A 24819-nucleotide genomic window follows, 5' to 3' on the forward strand; every position below is an offset into this window, starting at 1 on the left:
TTCACCCCCACGATCACCATCACAACCACCATCACCATCCTCACCACCATCTGTCACCACCATCACTACCAACGTCACTACCACCATCACCATCACTCCCACTACCACCATCACAACCATGATTCTGCATCACATCCATCACCATCATCACGATAACTACCAACACCACCATCACCACCGCGAACACTAATTAACTATTACTATTGCAGGCATTGCACAGACCTCACTAAGAAGAATCAGCAACAGCAGTATCACCATCACCAATCATTACCATCAATACTATCACCAACACTGCCATCACCACCCGGCACTACCACCATCACCACCACCATCACCACCACTACCAGTGATCGACTGTTACTACTGTCAGGCAATACTCTGAGTTTTCGATATATAATACCTCCTCTAATCGTTATAACTCTAGGAGGGAGATAAAAGTAACTGCTTTATAGATGAGAAAACAGACTCAGAGAGCTTACATGGCTTGCCCAAAGTCACACAGATAGTAAGTATTGGAACTGGGATATGAACCTAGGCATTCTGGCCCTGGAGCCTAGTCCCTTAAAACCCTATACCGAAGACATGATTTGCTAATTGAGAAGGGGACTGTCTTCCTGGATTAGTTGCCCAAAACAAGGTGGGGAGCTTGCTATGACTCACAAACCCACTCATTTTTGCTGATCTAAATGGGATGAACGACGCAATCAAGAAAAACTAAAATGGCTGTCTGGGGTCTTTAAAGACCTCAGTAACCTGAAGGACTGGGGAGGAACAGGTGGCAGCATCATACTTTCTGCCAGCTGAAGGTTGTAATTTTGGAGTAGAGAGGAACATATGAGGAGTAGACAGCTGGCTCTGCAGAAATCAGCTCGGGACCCGGTGTGGTTTTCCTGATCTTGCTGATGACACGAGACTCATGGGCTCTTGGATGGGAGGGGGGGGGCAAGGGTAAAAGGAAGAAGAAGAGGGCGAAGGAGGTCCTGATAAATATGAAGCAGGACGATGGAGGACCAGCAGTTTCACAGGAACAGAAAACCCACGTGGAAAAGGTGTCCGTGAGTTCTCGGGAAGGGTCAGCGGGCCTCCCCTGTTGCTTCTGGCCTCAGATCAGAGACGGGAGAAAGCAGAGACTACGGGTTACAAACATGAGAATGGGAAATAACGATGACAGCAACCACTTAGTGGGCACACGGCCTAAGCACTGTGCTAAGTCCTTTCAGACCTGATTTCAGCTCATCTCCACACCAGTGTTACAGGGAAGAGATTCAGATGAGGAAGCCGGGGCTAGCAGTCATACAGCTAGCAAGTCGGGGAGCTGGGATCCTCCCCTCAGCCAGCCTCTAACCTCTAACCACTGCACCGTGCTACCTCCCAAATTTTAACTCAAGGTGCTAAATTCATCCCAGATAGATCACTTACAGCTTAAAGAGATGGGATTCATTACCAGAATGTGGCCATGAAGGAATGCAGCTCTTCAAATATGTTTTATTGGAGAGGTAGAGAATTATGTTGTGGGCCAATCTCCATGGAATCCACAGTGAATTTAATCAGTGGGTGACCACCTCAAGCAAGGGAAAGCGTGTGTACAACATGAAGCAGAAGAGGGAAACTGCAGTTGTCTTTAAATCTTTGAAGGAAATGCCATGTAGGAAAAGAGGTACATTATTCCTGGTTGCATGAACTCGGGGTGGTCACCAGGAGTTGGGTCTCAGCTCTGTATTAAGAAGGCAGTCCCGACAATCTTGCCTATCCAAAGGCAAAGCGGACTTCCTCAAAAGAGGTGAGCTGCCCAGCCCTGGAGGTGACTAAGCAGAGGATGGTGCCCACCTGTCAAGAATGCTGTAGATTCCAGCATTAGAGGGGGGCTGTCACCGAATGCTCTGTGAATTCTGATCCCCTATGGAATTATGTAACCCTATTTGGGAGGCCCACAGACACACAAGTGCAGTCATTGGTGGCCTAGAAAGCTAGACCCGACACCTGAACCCTCAGGTTCTTCTCTGCCGAGCATGGGCGAGTCCTTTAGATTCCTGTCTGTCTATAAAAGGGGTGGGGGTGCCTGACCTCTCTAAAGTGTTACATTCTGAAGCCTATGATTACTAGGATGGGGGGAAGGGGCTGGTTGCTGTGGGGAGGCAGACTTATCCCAGGAGAAAAAGAAGGAAAAGAAATAAACCCCCAAACTATTTTCCCAGTCCCCAATCTGAAGGCCTGAGCCTTGGCACATTTTATCATCAGAGACCTGGCTGCCCCCAGCCTGTGCTTAGAGATGTTACAAAGGTACTAAGTGGCCAAGAGGTGGGTCCTGGGGAGCTGCCTCGTACAACACTTCTTCGGGGCCCAGACCCTTCCCATAGCCTGCACGGGCACACCCCACTTCCTAGACGTGCTGACTTATCTTCTCTCTCAGGACTGGCTCCCAGCTGGATGTGATGGCTTTCAGCCAGGCTCTCCCAAGGTGATGTGCAGTTTCTTTCTCCCCACTGCTCCAAAGTGTGCATTTGTCTTGTGGTGCCAAGAGTGAGGCTTGTCCTCTGGTAAACTTTGCCCCATGACCCTTTCTTCCTCCAGAGTCAGCTAGGGCTCAATTCCCAACATCTCCCAAGTACCTTGGACTCTGGCTCCACTTCCTGCCCCGCTGCAGACGTTGACTGAGCAATCGGCAGCTGGGGTCTGCATTCTGTGGCCCCCGTACATGTTCCAGGGTGAGGGGATGGAGAGGGGGGGGCACTTTTCTGGTTTGGGACAGTCTGATCAGACTCTAATCCTTGCTGCTTGGGGAGGCAAATGTTTGGTATAGAAGCACACTGTGGAAGGGGCGGGTGTGGGAAGCTCTATTCTTTGCCTGGGTATTATAAGGCCCACTCATTCATACTCACTCAGCAAATATGCTTTGAGTTTCTGCTATGTGCCAAGCACAGGTGCTGGGCAAGAGAATAGATTTAACCACAAAACACAGACACAGTCTTGGCTGTTGAGCATCACATCTAATGGTGAGAAAACATGGAGACCAAGCGTATCCCCTGGAGCAGTGCTTCTCAGACGACTGTGAGCCAAGATCTTGATAAAATTCAGTGGGTCTGGGTGGGGCCTGCGCTGCCACATGTGTGCCAGTTCCCAGGTGGTGCTGATGCTGGTGCAGGTCCCTAGGTCACGGAGAGTAGCACAAGCTTGGTTAGCTACTGGAGAGCAGGCCAGAAGCAATGCAAGGTCTGCTTTGGATGAACAGTGGTCAAGATGACAAGCAGGGAACTTTCTGGAGGAATCCTGGGAAATCTTTCTCCCTCATGCCAAGACCCCTTGTTGAGAGGCCAAGGCTCCAGTGGCCTTTTCTCTCACCTGGTAGAGCTCTGGACAGGTGCCAGTGCCAGGGCGGGAGCAGTTGTGGGAAAACTGGGGGAAAAGCAGAGGGGTGTCCTTGACTCGGGCATGAGATGATGGCAGCGGTCGAGGGGCCTGGGATCCTTGTTCAGTGGCGTCCCCTTGTCTTTGCAGACTGTGCCGGCTGCAAGGAGGAGATCAAGCATGGCCAGTCGCTCCTGGCGCTGGACAAGCAGTGGCACGTCAGCTGCTTCAAATGCCAGACGTGCAGCGTCATCCTCACCGGAGAGTACATCAGCAAGTGGGTCTCTCTCCCTCCCCGCCCGAGCTGCCTGGGCCTCTGCGTCCTGCCAGGCTGCCCCATCTGGCCCTCACCTGAATCTCCACTGGCACCTCCCTTTATTTCTATCCATCTCCCACATTTCTGCCACAAACAGCATCTCCCCCCCCCCCCCCGGGGCTCTCCCGCCGTGTTTCCTTTGCCTGAGATGCTTTTCGTCCTTCTTTACATGCTCCTTCCCTTCCCTCTGGTCTCAGGTCTCTTACCGCCTCCAGTCCCCCAGCACTGGCCCTCACAGGACTCTGTTTGTTCCTTCATCCAGGCTGACACCATTTGCAATTATATATTTATCCATGTTAATGGTTTCATAATGGTAATACTACTATTTACTGAGTGTTTATTATGTACAAGGAACATACCCTCTGCTGTATACGGATTATCACATTAAACCCTATAACTACCCCATGAGATATTTTATCCCCATTTTAAAAGCTGTGGAAACTGAGACTCAGAAGAGTAAATAACTTGCTTCAGTGATAATATTTAATGTCTGTTCTCGCCAGGGCGGGGACTTTGTTTTATTCACTGCTGCCTTTCGCACAGTGCCCGACCTACTGTCGATAATATATGTCGCTGAATGAATTGAATGGAGATGAGCAGAGAGGATGAGCACACACAGTTTTCAGCAGAGAGGGCCCAGCGTGCAGCGACCTGCACACTGCAGCACTAGACAAGTCCCCCTGGCTGCTAGGCCTACTGACCACATTTATATACTCACGTACCTGAAAGAAAGGATGGCCACAGACCCTCACACCTTTGACACGTTATGACCCCAGACACTTCCTGGGTACCACTCCCTGGCCCGATGCTAGGACATAGCAAGCAGGTAAAAATGCAGCATACATGGTTTCCGCTGTCAAGAAAGTTAGAGTCTAATGAGGGAGATACGCTGTATGTATAAAGAATTATGACAGCAGAGATAGAGAGCTCAAGAGAAGCTTTATTCCTTCAGACCTTTTTGATCATAAGTGACAGAAAACCCAGCTCCAACTCACTGAGAGGCTAAACTGGGAGTTTGCTGACTCATAGGAACAGGAGGCCCAGAGGCATGCTGGCTTCCAGCATGTCTGCATCCAGGGGCTGAAAGATGTCATCAGCACTTTAGAAGTGTGTGTGTCTCTCAGCTCTGCTTTCCTTTGTGTTGAATTCATTCTCAAGCAGGCCCTCCCCAAGTGGTAAGATGACTGACTACCAGCAACTCCAGGCTTTCTTTCTATCAGCTTAGTAAGCCCAGCAGAGAGAGGCTTCTCTCCCAAGAACTCCAACGAAAGGCCCACGGCTGTCTCTGACTTGGCCATCGTAGGGTCGCACGCCCATTCCTGAGCAATCACTGGCCAGGCAGAAGTGAGCCCTAGAGCCAGAGAACAGCCCTCTATGGCCCACAGTAACTGAGAGTGTGGAGGGTGACTCCCTACGGAAAGCCCAGACGAGGTGCTGCTACTAGCAGAGGGGGAGATGGATGCTGGCCAGACAAAACGGGCTAGGAATATTCAGAAAAAGCAGGGATTTTCTAACTAGCAGGAAGTGGAACCTGCAACCTGTGAGAGCTTCATGGAGGATGGCGGTATTTGAGCTGGACCTTGGAAAGGGAAGCAAGATTTGAAAAATGCAAAGAAGGAAAGCGTCTAGGCAGAATGCCCAGACTGGGCAAGGGCAGGGAGGTGCTGGGCACATCCATCCTGTTCGCTGGAGCTCAGGAGTGTGCACAGGTGCAGCGGGGTCCAAGGCTGCAGAGGTGAACTGAGGTCACGTCTCTGAGAGCTTCGAATGCCATGTTAGTAGGGTTTTAGCGTTCTTCTCTGTGCCTGCCAAGTCAGGAATGCCCCTAGCGATTCACCAGCCAGGAGTCCTTGAGTCTAGGAGCCTAGGTCAGAATTCCCTGGGGGAGTAACGGTTTGCTCAGAGCTCCAACAAGGAGGCCCAGCCCAGACAGCCCACCACGACTCGGGCTGCTACAGCCTGGCTCTGGGCTCTGCATCTGTCTGCCAGCAGAAGGCAGGTGCTTAGAGGCACTGGCTTTGCCATCGATGCCCAGGTTACAAGACTAGCCTGCATGTTGTTGGCGAGAGACTTCATTTCTTCAAGTCTTAACTTTCCTCATTTATAAAAGTAGGGATAAGTAGGTGACCAACCTCATAGGGCTGTGTAAAGGCTCAGCGACCTGTGCTTCATACCTAATAAATACCTAGTAAATATTAGTTTTACCATCTGCCTCTTTTTAGAATCACATATACCACAGATTTCCCAAGGCCTCACCAACCCATGGGTCCCAGTGAGGTGGTATTGGCATTTTTACCCAAATTTTGCTGGCTCGTCATCCCCACCTTCTGACAAATGCCTTTATCCCCCTCGGAGTCACCCTCCCATACCCAGAGTGTAGAAGGGCCAGATAGGGTTGCGGGTCTCAAGGGCCCACAAGCAGCCTCACCCCCAGACTTTGCTGGGCATTTGTCCTCACTACTGCCTGTCCTTCAGGAAAACATGAACTGCCCTGCTGTCCACTGTGGGCTCCTAGCAACCCCAACATGGCAGCACCTCCACTTGGAGGTGGGACAATGGCATGCCTGACCCTTGGACTTTCTCTGTGTGCGTCAGTTCTGCTAAACCCCAAAGTGGGGGGGAATGTTCCTCTCTCCTCAGAGATGTCATCAGCACTTCCGAGAAGTGTCATCAGATCTCGTCCTTAGAGCTAGGCCAGGCCAAGAGCTGGACCAAGTTCTCTGATGCCCCCAACCATCTCCACATTGGCGCCTCCTTGAAGACCCCTCACAGCAATCCTGGGGATTCACCTGGCCGCCACTTGCCGACGGCTCACTGTTGGCCAGCACGATGCTGAGCCCTAGGACACACAAGAGCCGCGTCCTTTCATGCTCACAGCAACCTGCGTGAGAAAGCAGACTGCCTGGGTGTGAATCCAGCTCTGGGTCAACCGAGTCGGGTTTTCTCATGCACACAACGGGGGGACTGATAGTTCCGACCTCATAGGGACGCCATACAGATAAAATGAAATGATCTATGCAAAACGCCATCAGAGAGCCTGCCACACACCAAGCAGTAAATGTCACTAGCAATTAGCAGTAGGGGGTAGCGTAAGAATAATTAACAACGATCTTATTACTGCCTGATAGCTTGTAAATGCTAGGCAAAAAGGGAGTGCAGAGGTGGTCAGGGGAGGGTCCTGTTATCTACTGATCTGGGAGCACTGTCAGAGGACTCTTTCACTACAGGTGAAGTTTTTAATTAGAAGAGGAGCCCTTAAGGCTTTGCAAAAAATTGATCACATTGATTACCTCCTGGTTTTCCTGGAAGAGTAACTGGGAGAGGCTGAGAGGCAGGGGACAACTTCTTTGTTTTCCCTTTTATGCCTCTGTAATTTGCCAAATGCAACTATTACCTATGCTAAATAAAAATAACTCTTAATAAACGTAAAAACAATTTTTTTCAGAGCTCTTTGGGGTAAAGGGAAGAGAATGGTCTGGAGAACACGTGGGGAGAGGGAAGGAGGAGGGTGGAAAAGGCAGAGCTGGACGGCAGCAGACCAGCGGTTCCTAGGTGCACCCAGGGAGCTTGTCGGGATGTACACTAAATAGTCAATGTTTCTTCTATTTCAAAATATGTATTTGTATAAGATGGTCAATATGCTCAATTAAATACTATTACTCCCTATTCATTTAAAAGAAAATGTAGATTCCTGCCCCCCGCCCCCCAGGGGTTCTCCGATTCCACAGATCTGAGGGGATCTAGGGAGTTTGCGTTTTTTTAACAAGATTCCCCAGTGCTGCTAGTCCTGGCCCAGTCCCCATCGGTTGCAGGTCCTGGAACCACCACATTTTACCCCCACAACTTACTCTTCCTGTGTGGATTTCCTCTTGCAGGGATGGTGTTCCGTACTGCGAGTCCGACTACCACTCCCAGTTTGGCATTAAATGTGAGACGTGTGACCGATACATCAGCGGCAGGGTCTTGGAGGTGAGTGGGTACAAGTAACTGTGAAGATGTTTGAGCAGCATGGCCTGTGGCTCCAAAACGTCATCAGTGAGGATGGAGAAAGTCACCCCGCCCCCTTTCTTCCAGAGCCTCCACCTCCCCCACTTCTTCAGCGGCAGCTTAGCTTGCTACTTGACCTTGAGCAGATAACCTTGCCTCTCTGGGCACCCCCAAAATGAGTAGCTGGACAAAATTATTCCTGGTTCAAAAATGCTATGCTGGGAATATCAGTTACTTCTCTGGATTCCGACCCACATAGATCACAGAAGAGTAACAATTATGATTTTCTTCCCACTCCTGCTAGAGGGTGGAAACCATTTTTGTTTTGTTTTGTTTTGTTGTTGTTTTTTTAAGCATTTGGTAAATGTGCTGATTTAAGAACCAGCTTGTCTAGCAGCCTGCTCCCTAAGCCCTTCTCTGGCTAGTCCGTTGCCATGGCAACAGCTCTCCTCTGCCTTCCATGCACAGCTTGCTCTGCCAGTGAGAGCCAACCTGCAGCACCCTTCCTGAGCCCCTGTCCACTGGCCTTCCTTCCCACACCTATGGGCCCAGGAAGCCATCTATGCTTTGGGACCACCCACCTTGAGCAATTAGAAACAGGAAAGAGTTTGGCGTTAAGGAAAAACAATAGCCTAAGAGTAGGAACAATTGAGTTCTAACATTGACTCAACTGCTAACTCATTCTCAGATGGGGTGCGTGTCTTTGCCCTTCAAGGCCTCGCTTTTCCCATCAACAGTGGCTGAAGGACGGCAAACTGCGTCAGCTCTTTCAAGCAGCGTCAATCATTCTAGCAAATCGGGAAAGTTGGTTGTGGTTTTCTGGAGACAGCATGGTGTTGAGAAAGATTCAGCAGCCATGTCTGGACTCAGCAGGACAGAATGTGGCAACTAGGAAAGGACTCTCTGAGGAGATGCATTGAAAGAGAGCCCTGAGGATGAGGAGGCTGCCGTGGGAAGAGCTAGAGGAAGAATGAGTTTGACCCATTCCAGCATCAGAAAAGGGCCAGTGTGGCTGAATTACATAAATCAGGGCTAGTGGGAAATAGAGTATATCATACAAGGCATACCACAGAGGGCTTTGGAAATGTTAAGATTTTATAGTAAGTGCAATGGGGAGCCATTGGAGAGTTTTAAACCAAGGAGCGACATGATAAAATTATGTTTTTAAACGACTGTAGGGAGTCAGAGAGAAAAAGATGAACGCACAGAGTTGATAAACTATGAAGCATTTCCAGGGAGCAGTAAGAGTGCTATGTGGAGGATAAGGCATGAAACAGGAGCATAAGGAGGGTATTGGGCCCAGGTTTCCAAGGGCCCAATACCAGGGTGGGGAGTTTGTAACTCACTGGGCAACAGGAGCTGTGGAAAGACCTAGCAGAAGCGACCTGCTTAGAGCTGCACCTTAGAGAGGATAACGTGATGTACACGGGCTAAATTTGTAGGAAAGAAACTGGAAGTGGGAAACCAGCGAGGAGACCGTGACCTCAAAGGAAGGACTCGAGTGGCAGGGGACAGGACAACCACTGTGTGTCCGAGGTTATGGAAGTAGAATTCCAATAGCTTTGCAGCTGTGGGGCAACTTGTGGACATGAAGATTGAAAGACAAGAGGCCAGTAGTTGCTCCAAAGTGTCAGGCCTGGGTGAGAGGAAGTCTGGTGTTGGCATCTGCAGACCTGGGAGTGGCAGGGAAAGCAGCTGAACTGGGCAGAAACACAGCGAGTTCCTTTCTGGATGGGTTGTGATTGAAATTCCAGGATGGTTTCAAAAGGGCCCTCAGAAATGTGGATCAGAGCTCAGAGACAAAGCTCAGGCCTGGAGGGACCAATTTTAAAAATGCTAGGATTTGAATGACAGTCAGCATCATGGAAGTCATTAGGATTTCTGAGAGGGGCTGGGGAGAGAGGTAGAGGGGTAGTGGGCTGAAGGCAGCCTTGAGAGTTGGGGTAGCTGCTTATAGGTGGCAGGAAGAAACTGAGGAGTTACCACAGAAAGAGGGAAGCGCAATCAGGGGTGAGAACAGGGAAGGGTCGAGAGAAGCCAGATCTTCAGAAAAGATGGCAAGGTCAGACAGTGTTTGTCAGATTCTGCAGAGCAGGTAAGGGCTGTTCGGGCTGAGAAAAAGCTGTAGGGTGTGGGGAAGTCACCTCCCGAAGAACCATTTGTTGGATCTGCAGGACTCTGGGGCTGAGCCATCCGGATTGGAGTGGGGTAAAGGGTCAGTGGGATGGGAGATCATAAAAGCAAACTTTTTTCTTTCAAGAAGGAAAAAACTTTGATTACATGCAGAGCTGCAAATAGGAATTTGTCCCAGCATTTCCAAGCTGCTCTGAAATTGTGTCAATGGTGGTTATCTTTTCCTGCCTGTTACTGTCTGTTAGCATTGTGGGAGCCTCCTCTTCTTGGGCAGCTATTGTGACTGCGTTTCAATTGATTCCATTTGTACGAGGCTCCATTAGTATCTTGGACATATTGATTTTTTTTTCTTAGAGCTGGAAGAGACTTTTAGCAATCAACTAGTTCACCCTCCTCATTTTACAGATGAGAAAAGTGAGCCCCAAGACAACATAGTGCTTTACCAAGGTCACACACAGTATTTCTGGTAGAGACAAAGCAAAATCTAGGACTCCAGGCTCCTATATCGCACACCGCTGCCCACAGCTCTCAACCACTGAGGGGGTCTTTGAGGTAGTGGGGATGTCAAGAAAAAAAAAACATGGTTGGACTGAAACGGACTTGGATCCCAATTTTATCACATCAAGCCATGAAACCTTAAGCAAGTCACTTTCTCTGAGTCTTAGAATCTTTATCTATCAATGGAGAATACTACTGTTATTTAACCCCTAATGGATATGTTAGATAATATATATTGGGTTGTCAGAAAAGTCATGACGTATTTTGTCTGTGTTTTTCAAAGGTCATTTATTTATATAAAGAACAAAAATCAATCAATGATATACTGCCCATTTTGCCATCTTTCAGTCAGCTTCATAATTCCTTGTTCATAGAAGGACCTGTCTTTATTTGTGAAAAACTGAACAAGGTGCTGATTTACAGCCTCATTCTGAATTGAACGTTATGCCATGCAAGGAGTTTTAAAGAGAGCAAAACAAGTCGAAGTCTGATGGCGCAAGGTCAGGCAAGTATGGTGGGTGTGGCAACACATCCCATCCAAGCTCCAATAATTTTTGACGGGTGATCAAACTTGTGTGTGATCTCGCATTGTCGTGATGGAACACAACTCCTCTACAATTAACAAGCTCTGGACATTTCTGGATGATGGATTCATTCAGACTGTCCAATTGCCAATAGTACACATTTGAACTGATTGTTTGGGTCCTTGGTAGGAGCTTGAAAAACACGACACCTTTAAAATCCCACCACACTGAGAGCATAACCTTCCTCTGATGAATGTCCGCTTTCGATGTCATTTGAGGTGAATCATCACATCGAGACCAAGACTGTTAGTGCGCCACATTGTTGTAAACAATCCACTTCTCATCACGTTATCAGTCGCTTCAAAAAAGGATCGTTTTCCTCATGTTTAATGAGCATATTGCAGATGTTTATATGCACCGTCAAATGAACTTCTTTGAGTTCATGCGGATCCCAAATATCAAGCTTGCTTATGTATCCCAGCTTCTTCAGGTAGTCATGAATGCTTGAATGATGGATGTTCAATGTTTCTGCAATCTCTCATGTCGTGTAATGTAGGTTTGACTCAATCAATGACTTTATTTTGTCATCATCAACCTCAATGGGCCTCCCTGACTGAGGAGCATCATTGAGATCAAAATCACCAACATGGAATTTTGTGAACCATCGTTGCCACTGACGTTCTTGTAGAACATTGTCACCATAAACTTCATGCAACTTTTCACAAGCTGGATGTGCGTTCTTCCCTTTATGGAAGTAAAACAGTAAAATATGGCAAAAATGCACAGTTTGGTCTTCCATCTTCAACTTGTTGTAAAATCTCCAAAACTCAACCAAATCGCTCAATTTCTTTTAGAATGAAGCTAGAACTGTCAGCTGTCAAATGACATAGCAATAACATAGATGTGAATGACTCTAGTACTTCCAAAAATGAACTAGTGTCATCTGTCGCAAACATACATCATGAGTTTTCCAACAACCCTATATATTGGCCTTTGCCCCTGGTTCTTGGCACAGAGCTCCCAAAATCCTCGTAATGTCCTAAGTGATAAGAGCACTAGGAGCATCTTTTGTTTTAATATTTGGTCTTTGACCCTGATTCCTGACATCAAGCTCCTAAATCCCTTGGAATTGCCTGGGCGATAGGAGGGTCTTTTGTTCTAATGAGGCAACTTTTGGTGGGTTCCTGGATGGGGGCCAGTCACTAAAAAGGCCAAGCCATGATTAGCTGCTTAGAATTTTTAGTCCTATGCCACATCCTCCTGGAAGGGGAGAGGGTCTGGAGACTGAGTTGATGATGGATCCTGCCTATATAATGAAGCCTCCTATATCCCAAAATACAGGGTACAGAGCTTCCAGGTTGGGGAACGCGTGGAGGTGCTGGGAAGGTGGTGCTCTGTGAGAGGGCAAGGAAGCCCCGCACCCCTTTCCATACCTGGCCCTGTGCGTCTTTCCATCGGGATGCTCATCTGCATCCTTGATCATACCCTTTCATAATAAACTGGTAAACGTAAGTGTTTCCTGAGTTCTATGAGCCACTCTAACAAATTATCAAACCCAAGTTGGGGGTTGTGAGAACCCGATTTATAGCCAGTGGGTCAGATGTACAGGAAACAACCTGGGATTTGAGATTGGAAACTGAAGTGGGGAAGTTGGGGGGGAGGGGGGGAGGGGAAGAGTCTTGTGGGACTGAGCCTTTACCTTGTGGGGCCTGATGCGCTCTCCAGGTAGGGCATCCAGCTGGTGTCACAAAGAATTGTTTGGCGTAGGGAAAAAAAAAACTCACATGCCTAGTGTCAGAAGTGCTATGAGTGTGGTAGTGGTGTGAGAGTAAAGGAGACACACATGACTGTTTTTCCTTTACAGTTAGTCAGGAGTGGTTTTTTTTTGTTGCAAGTGCAGAAACTATGTTTAAATGGCTCAGGCCAAAAAGGAAATTTATCAGCTCCCATAATAAAGAGCCCAGGGGTAGTTCTGGCCTCAGGCACAGCTGGATTCAGTGCTCAAACAAATGCTTTTAGGAGATCTCGCCATCTTGGCTCCACTTTCTTCTGTGTTGCTTTCTTGTCAGGAAGTCTCTCCTTCATGGTGGGGAAGTTGGACACCGGTCACTTCAAGCTAACATCCTTGCTCTCAGCCAGCATCCCCAATGGAAGGAGAGCCTCTCTTTTCGAATAGTTCAGATATTAGTTCAAACATCCTGGGACTGACTCTTACGGGACTATCTCAGGCCCATCGCTGGACCAGCATCTGGGACCAGAGTGGGAAATCACTTGTGATTGGTGAGGTTAGCCCTGCGTAATCACATGACCCGACATGGGGAATGGGAAGTCCCACCCAGGAAAGGCTTGAGACTATTTCTGGAAGAAGGAGGCAGGATGTTGGCCAGGCAAAAACAACAGTTGCCCACTACAGAGCCCAACACATTGCCAGGTACACAATAGGCACTTAATTAAATGCCGCTTCCCCTCCCCACGCCCTCCCCAGGATACCCCACAACCCCTTCCTCCGTGACAGAGCTGAGGATGCTAGTGCCGGTCACTCTCCTTCCTTCCTAGCCTGTGTCCTCGCCAAGGAACCACCAACCTGGTGCCTTGTGCTGCTTTTCTTAACCTTGTGCGTGGCTCTTGGTCTTCCCCAATACGGCCCCGTTTTTCAGGTACGAATTCTTTGCCATTGTTCTTCGCTATTTTCTTGACTTCAGTTTGTGCACAGACAACTCTCATCTTATCTCGCTGACTTGGTTTCCCTTATGTGGGTGCCAGCTGCTCTGAGAGCCTCCCTCCCTCCCTCTGCTTGTTTTCAGTGCCATCTGTGGCCGGGGTGCTGAGGTGGGCGCAAAGCTTCTAGCAGCAGGGGCTGGGTGGTGGGGCGTGACATTTAGAAAGATGCCAAGTTTCCGTTTTGCCAACGCTCACTTGCCACCCTGGAAAACAGGTCTATAATTCAAATGATAAAGCGACACAAAATAGGGAGAGGCTGCTAATTAAACCAGTTATCCCTGTCATGGCACCGGAGAATCAGTGCCACGACGTCCCAGCGTGGGAAAATAGTAGGCTCCTTCTGAAGTCTGAACGCAGTTTGCTTTGATGGCGATAAAGACATTTTATCATTGGTGGGAGCCACGCAAACAACCAAGACTGAAAGCAAGGGATATCAGAGGGTTTTTTTCCCCCCAACTTTTTTTAAAAACCTGCCCTTTACACATTTTTGCTAAGTTTTTAGAATAAATCAAGTATTCCAGAATAGGCAAGCCCATGCCCACCCAACCTCCCCCACCCCCAAAAAAGGCTCGGAAATAGATCTTCAGCATTATGCAATTATAATTTTTTAATTTGAAGGAATCCATTAGCATCAGGCCAAGTGATTGGCTTGGAGGTTGGGGAGGGGCTTTAACAACCCCCTATATCCATCAGTTTTCCCCAGGTATGTTGCCCTCCCCCTAAAAAAAAAAAACCTTTCCCTAACATGCAAAATATACCCTCAAAATAAGCCCCACCTTCTAACCCAGTCACGGCACCAAGCTCCTCCCATATAGAAAATCTGGAGCCACCCCTGAAGGGCCCTGACACATCAAGTCCCCGTGGTTGGGACTGTAGTGTCAGATCGTCACCATGGAAGTGATGCTGGGCTGGTGACTGGCCCTCCCAGGTCCAGCGCAACACTGCCACTGACTTCCAGTGGGCCCTGAGTCACAACATCTCTGAAGCTACCTCTTCTCCTAAAGAAGAATTTGCAGCTGCAAATCACTTCCATTTTTACTTTGAATAATGGTAGAACAGGAAAGTGGGTATTGGGAAGGGGGCTTACCCAGCCCAGAACGTGATGAGCTGGGAAGAGGGGTGGAGGCACCCAGGTGCAACCAGCATGGGAGTGGCTTGGAGGTCAGAGGCTCCCCAACAGGTCATGGCTTTGTGGGTCCCTTTATTTGTCCCTTCATGTACCACTCACAATTTTTGCCTTGTCTGTGAACCTGTGTACTCATTCTTAACTAATACTTTAAATTGTCTTTAAGTTGGCTCACTGACATATAAGAAAACTTATATAACATAACAGAAAAACCAGGATCGCTTGCCATATTGCTGGTCACCAAAAAAAATAAATATAGTTCTAGCTAATAGATTCTATTGCTTGTGGAAGCTCCAAGCCTCACACCTGTTCTCATTCTTAAAAAAGATAGATTAGTAAGTTTTGAATGGATGTTAAAGACACACTACACCCAACTTGTACTTTCTCCTTGAAATCAGAACTGATGGAGAATTGAAAAGGAGATCATTTTTTTCATTGATCCGATGTTGTTAAACCCTGGGTCCATGTACCATTTAAAATCATCTCCTGTAGCACTAATGGTAAGGGCCCATCCTTGGGGATGCTGAGACGTCCTCAAAGCAAGACTGTCTCCTCATCTGGAAATGAGGAGGTGGGATCAGTGGCCTCCAAAGGACCCTTATACCACCAGAATAGAAGTGCAGGAGTCCAGAGAAGTCCCCTGAACTGCCACCAGGCATGCATGGTTGGGAATCGCCAAGCTTCCTGGGTGGACCTTTAGATGGCTCTGGACTCCCCTGGGAAGACTCGCATCCAACCCCAGGGCCATGAAGACACCAACAACACGAATGTGCCCAGGAAATGTTCAGACTCAACCCCACTGGACAGTAGCCCCAGCTCTGACCTCCTGTTTCTTCTTTTTATTTCCATAGGCAGGAGGGAAGCACTACCACCCAACCTGTGCCAGATGTGTACGCTGCCACCAGATGTTCACCGAAGGAGAGGAGATGTACCTCACAGGTAAGCAGATCCGACCCTCTGCAAGGCATTCCAATCCACCCATGACTGAAAAGGAGACACAATCTCCTTTTATTTCAGCGTGAATCTGGGCTTTTGGCTTCTCCTCAAAATTGCTATTAATTCGCCCCTCTCTGGGTGGTTTGGGAAAGTTGCTGGTGTGGCTAATATGAAGTGACATGTAATCTGCCTTCCATCCCTGTGCGCCTCCACCCGCTGCTCGGCTGGCCTGCTTCCCAGGCAGTGCTCTGAGCAGGCTCCCCTGGCTCTGCCTGGGAGTAAGAGGTTGAGGGCCGGCCGAGGGGCGCATTGGCTAAGAGCTGGCTTGGGAGTAAGAGGTTGAGCTGAACAAGGCCAACGGGGCAGAGGGTCGCCTGGGTTGCAGAGTGTTTGCAGCATCACAGCCTCTACCCCACCTCCGTGTCCTCTCCTTTCTCCCCACATCTCAAAGCATCACACCAAGATACCACTCAGATCTTCCCACAGACGCTCCAGAGGCACAAAAAGGAATGGCAGGGAACCAGCAGTCTCTAAGCAGCAAATCGGGGCTGCTTGACCTCTACCCCTTCCCAGGATCCAGCCCTCTGGCTCCAGGATTCTTGCAACAGTCTCCTAATCAGTCTCCAGGCTCTGCTCAGTCCTCCATCCTCTGCCCAGTCCATCATCCCCAAGCATCACAGTGTTCTTGGTACAGCCCTGTTGAGAGGTCTCCCTACCCACCAGTTTGGCCTAGCATTTAAGACCCTCTCACTGAATTCTCAAGCTGCTTTTCTAGCCTTGAACCAACCCAACACTTAAGCTGCCAACTTTCCATTGTTTCTTCATCCATTCAACAACTATTTCTTGAGCCCCTACCATGTGCAGGCTCTGTGCCGGGGGACAGGGAGTTCCAACCACAGCCATCCCCCCATTGCCCTACAGTCCAGTGGGGGAGATAGACTGTAGTCCATAATCACACAAATAACTGTCAACTGTGATGTTTTACGAGGGAGAGAGTATGGAACTGTGAGAGCACATAACAGGGTGGGGAGGGGCATCAGGGAAGGCTCTCTGGGATCCGAAAGGGTGAGTGGGCATTAACTGGGCAGAGAGGACGGATGGGCTGTGCCAGCCTGAGGGGACAGAAACTGAGGTGGGCAAAGAAATGGCAAGTGTGGGAGACGAAGGGGAGCCAGTATGGCTGGGGCGCAGAGGTCAGAGGGCAGGGGCAGACCTTTGACCAGAACGGTGTTCGGCACCTCACATGAACAAATGGCCCTCATGCCTCTGGGTTTTGTTCGCATACCCTGTCTTCAATAAGAACACTTGTCTTCCCATGCCCTCCTTTGCAAATCCTATCATTCTAAGCCCAGTTTAGTCACTACCCACTTCATCATCTCCTTTCGAGCCCCGCAAACTCACCCACAACTTTCACTCCCTCCTCCCTGAGTCCTCACAGCCCTCGGTTTGCACCCAGTCCCCTCCACCTTGCGCTGGAGTCTTGGCCTGCTCCCTGAGGACCTTTGCTCCTGACGTTGGCCTCAGCCCTGACATTGGCCCCACAAGTATTCACTCTGCAGGGGATCCTTGTTAGCTGAATCGCTAGGATTGGCCAGATGTTTGCATAGCTGTCTTAGGGAAGAGTGAAGGCTCTTCCTTCCAGTTTCCCTACAAAGCAGAACTAAGGGAGGCAGTTCCAGGGAGTGTGTCTTCTTATCAAGCTTGCCGTGGCCACAAGTGCCCAGGGCCAGGACGTCCCGCAAGATGAAATGAGTGCCTTTGCCCACAGCAGGGTTTCTCAATCCTGGCACTATTGACATTTTAGGCCAGATAATCCTTTGGTGTAGGGACTGTCCTGTACATTGCAGGGTGTTTAGTAGCATCCCTGGCCTCTATCAACGAGATGCCAATAACATACCCCTTTGCCACTGTGACAACCAAAAATATCTCAGACATTGCTATGTGTCCCCTGGACGCAAAATCATCCTCCTTTAAGAACCACAGGCCTAGAGCTATTCAACAGAGTTTCTTACCATTTGCTCGAATGCTGGAGCAGGAACTCCTATGTGGGATTAGGCTACGTGACCATTTCTAAGATGCTGTGACTCTACAAATACTTATGTGTATGTATAGTCAGTCACACAGGTGTTAGAGGTGGGAGGATCCCAGAGGTCATACTAAACTGTAAAGTAACAGCCCCCATTATATAGATGGGGAAAGTGAGGCCCAGAGAGAAGGAGAGACTTGTGTGGGAACCAGAGTGTGCAGGGGCAGAGCAGGGCTGGCCTTATGACTCCCACTCCGGGGCTCTCTGCACCTCACCTCCTGGGATCCAGGTCCTGCCTGCTACTCAGATCCCTGCAAAAACTAGAACGTCCCCCTCCCCATGAGCATCGATCCCTCGGTGCCAGGGTTCCTGTTACATGCAGGGAAGCCCACCTGAGTCTCCACACACTACACAACGTCCTCATGGACCCTGACCACCTTGGGAATCTGGCTTGAAAATGTGTTGCATTTCCTCTCCCTCTTCTTTCCCTGGTGAACACATGTCCTCATGTCGAAACTGCCCTTACATTCACATCTCTAGAATAACCAACATCTTTACCTTCCTGCCTGAATTGCCAATCCTAACCTTTCCCCATTTGGTGCTTTCAATCCTGGCTCCACTGCTTACTCAATTTTGAGCTTTGGTGAGTCTCTTAACTCTCTGAGCCTCGGTTGCTTAGCCTGTTAAATCAGCTTTTAACAGTCCCTGTAATATAGAGGTAGAGTAAGTTCCTGACACAAGGTGAGCTTTTACTTCACTCATTTAACAAATACCTATAGAGCACTGCCTGTGTGTCCAGGGCTGTCCTAACAACTGGAGGTGAGGGAGTGAGTGAGTCAGAGCAGTGCCCGGCTCTCACGGAGCTCCCATCCTCAGGTCTCAGCATCTTCCACGCCCTGCTTCTGCCCAGAACTTCACAGAACGCTGAAAGAGTTAAGCAATGAAGCGACCAGCTTTGTGATCATGAGAGAGGATGCACAATCAGACCCAGGGCACAAATGCCCCAGGAGGTGGGAGATATTCTTGGTGACGAAGAACGGCCTGTCACCCTCCTCCTTAATTATCCCCATCCTTCCCCTCCTGGCTCCTGGGAGAGTGGGAGTAATTGCAGGGCCTTCAAGGACCTGCCTTGAGAGATGCAGAGTGATCCTGGAATGAGGGGTTCCAGACCAACCGATGTTAGTCATGTCAACCCGGGCTGTGGGCGTCTTGGGGTGGCAGCCAACAGGGGGTTCTGCTACCACCGAGAGTGGGCCTGTGATTGCCTTGGACACCTTCCCTGTGCGGGGACACCAGAACTTGAAATGATATACCCCAGAAATGGCAGGAAAACTGTCCTCCCAGGCAGCACAGGTGTGGTGAGAACTGGCTTACAGCCAGGAGTTCTGGGTTCAAGGGTCAGCACTTCCACTAACGGGCTGTGACTTTGAGAAGTGATGCCTTCTCTGGGTCTCTTCCTTCACCTATAAAACCAGGATGATTACACTGTCTTTCACTCACACATTCACACTGAGGCACTGCTCTGTGGCAGGATCTCTGATGTGCTGGGCACTCAGAAATGACCAAGGCAGGGGTGCCTGCTTCCGAGATGGAGTTTACTGTCAGGAGTGGGAGACTGACTTTAATCAAACCGAAGTGCAAAGATTCAGTGACAAGTTGTGATAAGTGCTGTGAAGGGGAAGTTTGGGAACAATGGAGTGCGTTATAAGGCTCCCGATCTTGTCAAGATCTTGCAAGTGAGGAGGTGGAAGGGTGAAGAGGGAGGGAAGTTGGTGGAGGCAGAGAGAATAGCAGGTGCCAAGGCCCACAGCAGGAGGAAGCACTGCATGGTGGAGAAACTGAGGCAAGCCCCATACCTGGTACTCAGAAAGCAAGCACACTCCACAAGGTTCTCATGAATATTCCCCTGAATATGAGGGTGCTAAGTGCCCCACAAAGCAACACACACGAGAGAGTGTTAGGAAGCCTGCGAAGTGTATAAGCCCATCCTTGTTGGACAGAATGCGTGGTACTCGCAGAGGGGGCCTCGGGAGGTGCTTTTGACCAGTTTGTGTTCTAATTGCTGTGTTGATGGCTTTCTGATGGGCTCTAATTGAGAGAAGTCTGACGTCTGTGTGGATGAGAACTTCCAAGGCCCCAGGAGACAAGGGCAAGATTTCTTTTATTGAAGTTCTGTGTGCATTCAGTCTTTTCACTGTTTTTACAAAGATGCCAGATTTCTAATCTGTTTGTTGTCCAAACCCTTCGTTTGGGCTGCACCAGGGAATGAGGTCACTGATTTTGAGTAGCAAAATGATAGCCAAAATGCTGCTAGTTCAGGGCAAAACTTATACTGAAATCACAAAGGTTATAGTTGCTGGGCCAGTGGGAGTTTTTCTAAACCCAAAATGTGGTTCATGGGATAGATTTTGCTCCTGTTCTAAATGTGCCTGTACCCAGGAAAAAGGAAAGATAAGACTTTTTTCCTTTCCTCCTGTCTACACTAAATACTCCGATGTTGCGAGAGCCTGAGACAGGGAATAACATCGGAAACACAGGAGTTCAGCTGCACATTTTTAAACAGGTCCCTGTTATCACTTGTATATTTAACTAAGCCCACAAGGCTAGGCAGGAAATCATTTATGAAATCCTAAGATAAACCCTGCTCTACTAAGGCAATACAGGTCCTGCTAATAGTAATAATAAGTAACAACAACAATAAATCATAGGTCCTGCCAATAATAATAATAATAGATATATAAATAAAATGTCATCAGCTGATATTTATTGAGTACTTACTATGTTCCAAGCACTATACTAAGAGTCTTAAATGCAATATCCCATCGTGTTGTCACAACCCTATGAACCAAAAGTCAGCTGCTATCTGCATTTTAGAGAAAAAGAAAGTTTAGAGAGGTGATGTCTCTGGGCCAAGGTTAGCTAGCCTGTCTCGCTAGGGTTTGTTTAAGGCAAACAAACTGTCTTTCACTTATGATTTGAATTCTTAATCTGAGGTTCAAGGTGGACTTCCGAATTCGATGTATCCCCTAAAATTGCTTGCCAAAGTTTGCTTGTAGGTGTGTTTCTTTAAGGAGAAGGTCTGTAGTTTTCATCAAATTTTCAGAGGTGTCTGTGGCCCAAAATAAAGGGAAAGGCCTTAATTCTGTGTTAACACAATCCAAAACGGAGCCCTGAAAGCTCGCTTTGATAATTACACCACACCCTTCTCTTGTATGACTGAGTCTATTTCAGAACACACTTTTTTTTTTCAGTTCTGATGATACAAGGCCTTGGTACCAGGAGGTGTATCTTTCTGGCATAGCTGGGAATGCCGTTGATATTGAGCTGAGGCCTCACTGTGCTCTGACAAGTACCATAGGAGAGAGAGGAGCACTGAGCTAACAGATGCTCAGGAGAGGAGTCACTTGTTTTGGATTGTGGAGCACCAGCCCTCAGTCGTCATCTACATCTTTCATCAAACCACACTTTAAAAGGCGCTAACGTAATAATCGTGGCTATGATTTAGTAGTTTAGCGTTATTTTAAATTGGATCCCTCTGCTGACAGCTTAGGTTGTAGGAGTTATGCTTAAAAACTTTAAATCTTATGTTTCCCCAATCCTGCTACATAATTTTAGACTCTTCAAGCATATCCTGCTACTGTGCTAAATTGATATTTCCTAAAGTGTGACTCTACTACGCGTAGTTTCATTTTAACTAGAGCACATGTTAATTTTTGATGAGCTGCAATTTCTTGTTTTTTTAGATTTTTAGGGTTACCAAACATCTTGAGTCCTATAGACAGTATAGCATAGTAGTTTAAAGTTTGTATTTTAGATTCTGTTCCCAACTTGCTCCTCTCAAGTCACCACAAACTCAAGATGATGTGGCCATTTTCTCACCAGTTACATGTCACATCCACTTCACCAGCCCATCTGTCCATGTTGGTCAGAATTAGGTCCAGAGTAGCAATTTCCCTGGTCGCTTCCTCTATTTTCTGGCAAATAAAATTGCCTGCCGGGCAAGTCAAGAACTTGTCAGATGCTCGCGTTTTTAGCTCAGTGAGATGTTTTATTAGTCTGGACTTTTTAGGTGGCAGAAACTCAACTCAAACTACATTACGCAAGAGAGGACTGATCCGCTCACAGAGCTGACGAGCGTCTAGGAGCAGTGCAGCTGGGTTGAGGGGCCCATGGGTGTCAGCAGGGGGTTCTTCTCCCTGCTGCTTTCTGTGTGTGGCCTCACCCTCTCCTGCCCCGGACTAGCTGCCTCCGTGTCAGGAGAAGGAGATCACGGCCAGCCCTTGGCAACCGCAGGCACAGAGGGGCAGTATTCCCTCCAAGGTTCAGCGGAGAAGCCCTGGAGAAACTCCAAGGAGCCTGACTTGGTCACATGCCCACACCCAGGCCAGGGTGGGGACACAGTGACACACAGGTCGGCAAGGCATCTAAACTCCCTAAACCCCAATTTCCCCATCTGAAAACAGGGATAACAATAGGCCCCACCTCACCCAGCTGTCGTGAGGATTAAAGGAGTGAATGCATGGTATGGGCTTAGCACAGATCCTGGCACCACCGGCTCTGCCAGCCTGAGCTCATGATAAACACCCAGTAATGTAGAAACGGCCATTCCCCATGATGCCATGCACTAATAAATGCTGGCTATCGTCAATATTATCATCTTTATTAATAATACTTAGCTGAGGGCTCAGCATTATGTGCTCATAAATGTTATCATTATTAATCATTATTGTTTACTATCATTATTAGTTATCATTATTATTTTAGTTAAGTACTATTGTTATAAAGTGGGTAGCATGAGGCCTGGCACAGGCACTGTCTAAATATGAGTTATAAGAACATCACTAAGAATAATTAAAATACTAAGTGTCTAACACATCCTAAGCACTCAACACGTTTTAATCGCGGTCCTGTCATTCTGCAGTTATTATTTACTGTGAATTCCTCGGCCCCTCAGCACTGCCATTCCCCATTCCTCACCCCACTGGATACCCTCCATGGTAACCAGCTTCATGGTAGCAAAGCACATTTGTCCCTCGGCCTCTTTATTAAGCGTCGCACCCACTTGATCATTGTCAGCTCCAGGCAAATTGGTCTTTTCCACTTCTCCCGAGGGGCTCTCGTCCCTGGGCACAATCCCAACCTCCCAGAAGGGCGCACTGGCAGCCAAGCCAGGCTGCTGCTCTGTGACTCCACCTGCGCAGCCAGTCCTGGGCCTGCTGCGTGCCCCTCGCGCACCTGGCCCCTGGCCCCAGCGCCAAGAGTAGAAGAGTAAACACTGCCTCCCCCGCCCCCGCACCCCGCAAGTCTCTCCTTACTCCTTCCCCCTCCCCCCAAACTGCACCCTGGAAAACAGATTTTCTTTTCAGTAGGGGAGGGGAGATAGTAATAATAATAACTAGCTCTTACATAGTGCCTACTCTAGGCAGACAGCCTTCTAAGTGTCCAGTGGTCCCCCCTTATCTGCAGGGGACATGTTCCAAAATGCCCAGTGGATGCCTGAAACCGCCAACAGTACTAACCCTATATATACTGTGTTTTTTCCTATACGTGCAAGCCTATGGTGAACTTTAAATTATATATTAAGCATAGTAAGGGGTTAATCACAATAAGTAAAAATAAAATACAGTAATTATAACAATATACTATAATATACATTATGTGAATGTGGCCTCTCTCTCTCTCTCTCTCTCTCTCTCACTCTCTCTCTGTACTGTACTCACCCTTATTTTTGTGATAATGTGAGGTGCTAAAATGCCTTGTTAAGTAGAGAACTTTCACCTTTTCACTTAAAGGAAGCACTTTCCAGCTTCTCTTTGGCATATCTGAATTGCCAGCATCACTACCCTTGTGCTTTGGGACCATTATTAAGTAAAATCAGGGTTACTTGAACATAAGCACTGAGTTACTGTGACAGTTGATCTGATAACCAAGACGGCTGGCTACTAAGTAACTAATGGGCAGGTCGTGTATACAATATGGATACGCTGGACAAAGGGATGATTCACGTTCTGAGCGGGGATGGAGTGGGACAGCATGAGATTTCATCACACTACTCAGAAAGGCACGCAATTTAAAACTATGAATCGTTTATTTCTGGAATTTTCCATTTAATATTTTCAGAGCATGGTTGAAACTCGGGTAACTGAAACTGCAGAAAATGAAACCACCGATAAGGGGGTACTACTGTATTAACTCATTAATTTCACAACAAACCTGTGAGGCGAGTACTATTATCATCCCCATTGTATAGATGGGGAGAGTAAGGCACAGAGAGGTAACTGACTTCCTCTAGACAATGGAGCTCATAAGTGATGTACCCAGGATTCGAACCCCTTAAGAATATTACATTAAATAGTGCATAGCCGGCCTGATACGTGGGGAAGATTTCCTAGTGCCCGAGGTTATAACAGTGACGATATTGTTGATATTACATGTCAGATTCAACAGAAGGGCTCTCTCTTGCCCTCCTGCTGAGTTTGACACCTTTAGTAACAAGGGAAGGGTACCCTGTGGTCTACAGAAGCGGTCCCCCTTCTGGTGGGGGGGGGTGGCCAAGATATTTTTATTGAAGTAAAATGCACCTAACATAAATTAACCATCTTTAAATGTACAACTCAGTAGCTTTTGGTACATTCACAATGCTGTGCAACCACCACCTCTGTCTAGTTCCAAAACATTTGCATCACCCCAGAAGGACACCCCATACCTAATTAAGCATTTGCTCCCCATTCTGCCTCCCCAAGGCTCTGGCAACCCCCAATCTGCTTTCTATCTCTATAGATGTACTGGTTTGGAGTATTTCATATAGATGGAATCATAGAGTATGTGGCCCTTTGTGTCTGGCTTCTTTCACTGAGTGTCATGTTTTCTAGATTCATGTTGTGCCGTGTATCGGTGCTTCCTTCCTTTTCGTGGCTGAATAATATTCCATTCTGCAGATATGCCATACTTGTTTATCTGGGTGGGGATTTTAAAGGAGCCATTCCAAGGCCCTAGCAAGCCTGTGTCACAGGGTAGTGCTGCCGACATCAAGGCAGGGCTCAGAAAGCTCGCCCTACTGTGGTCAAGAGAAATTTGGAGAAGAAACCTCCTGTAAGAGAACCCTGGCTAGGACCAGGGGTTGGAAACTGCCTGCTTAAACTGCTTAAATGAGTGAGAGGGGCAGGCTGGCAGGCAGCAGGGAGGGTCACTGGCCACTTGTAGGGCC

The 24819-nt window shown here is 48.1% G+C and overlaps 1 protein-coding gene across 9 annotated transcripts in view; it reads left to right on the top strand.

Annotated features, from left to right (window-relative positions):
* Window positions 1-24819, top strand: part of ABLIM3 (actin binding LIM protein family member 3) — a 105034-nt gene that overhangs the window by 50851 nt on the left and 29364 nt on the right. For all 9 annotated transcript variants that reach the window (XM_019624419.1, XM_019624422.1, XM_019624423.1 and 6 more), the window contains 3 exons: window positions 3496-3622; window positions 7537-7630; window positions 15502-15589. In XM_019624419.1, the coding sequence (XP_019479964.1) occupies window positions 3496-3622; window positions 7537-7630; window positions 15502-15589 (309 nt within the window). The remainder of the gene's footprint in view (window positions 1-3495; window positions 3623-7536; window positions 7631-15501; window positions 15590-24819) is intronic.

Source organism: Hipposideros armiger, unplaced genomic scaffold (assembly GCF_001890085.2).
Source record: "Hipposideros armiger isolate ML-2016 unplaced genomic scaffold, ASM189008v1 scaffold_590, whole genome shotgun sequence".
Taxonomy (NCBI): Eukaryota; Metazoa; Chordata; class Mammalia; order Chiroptera; family Hipposideridae; genus Hipposideros; species Hipposideros armiger.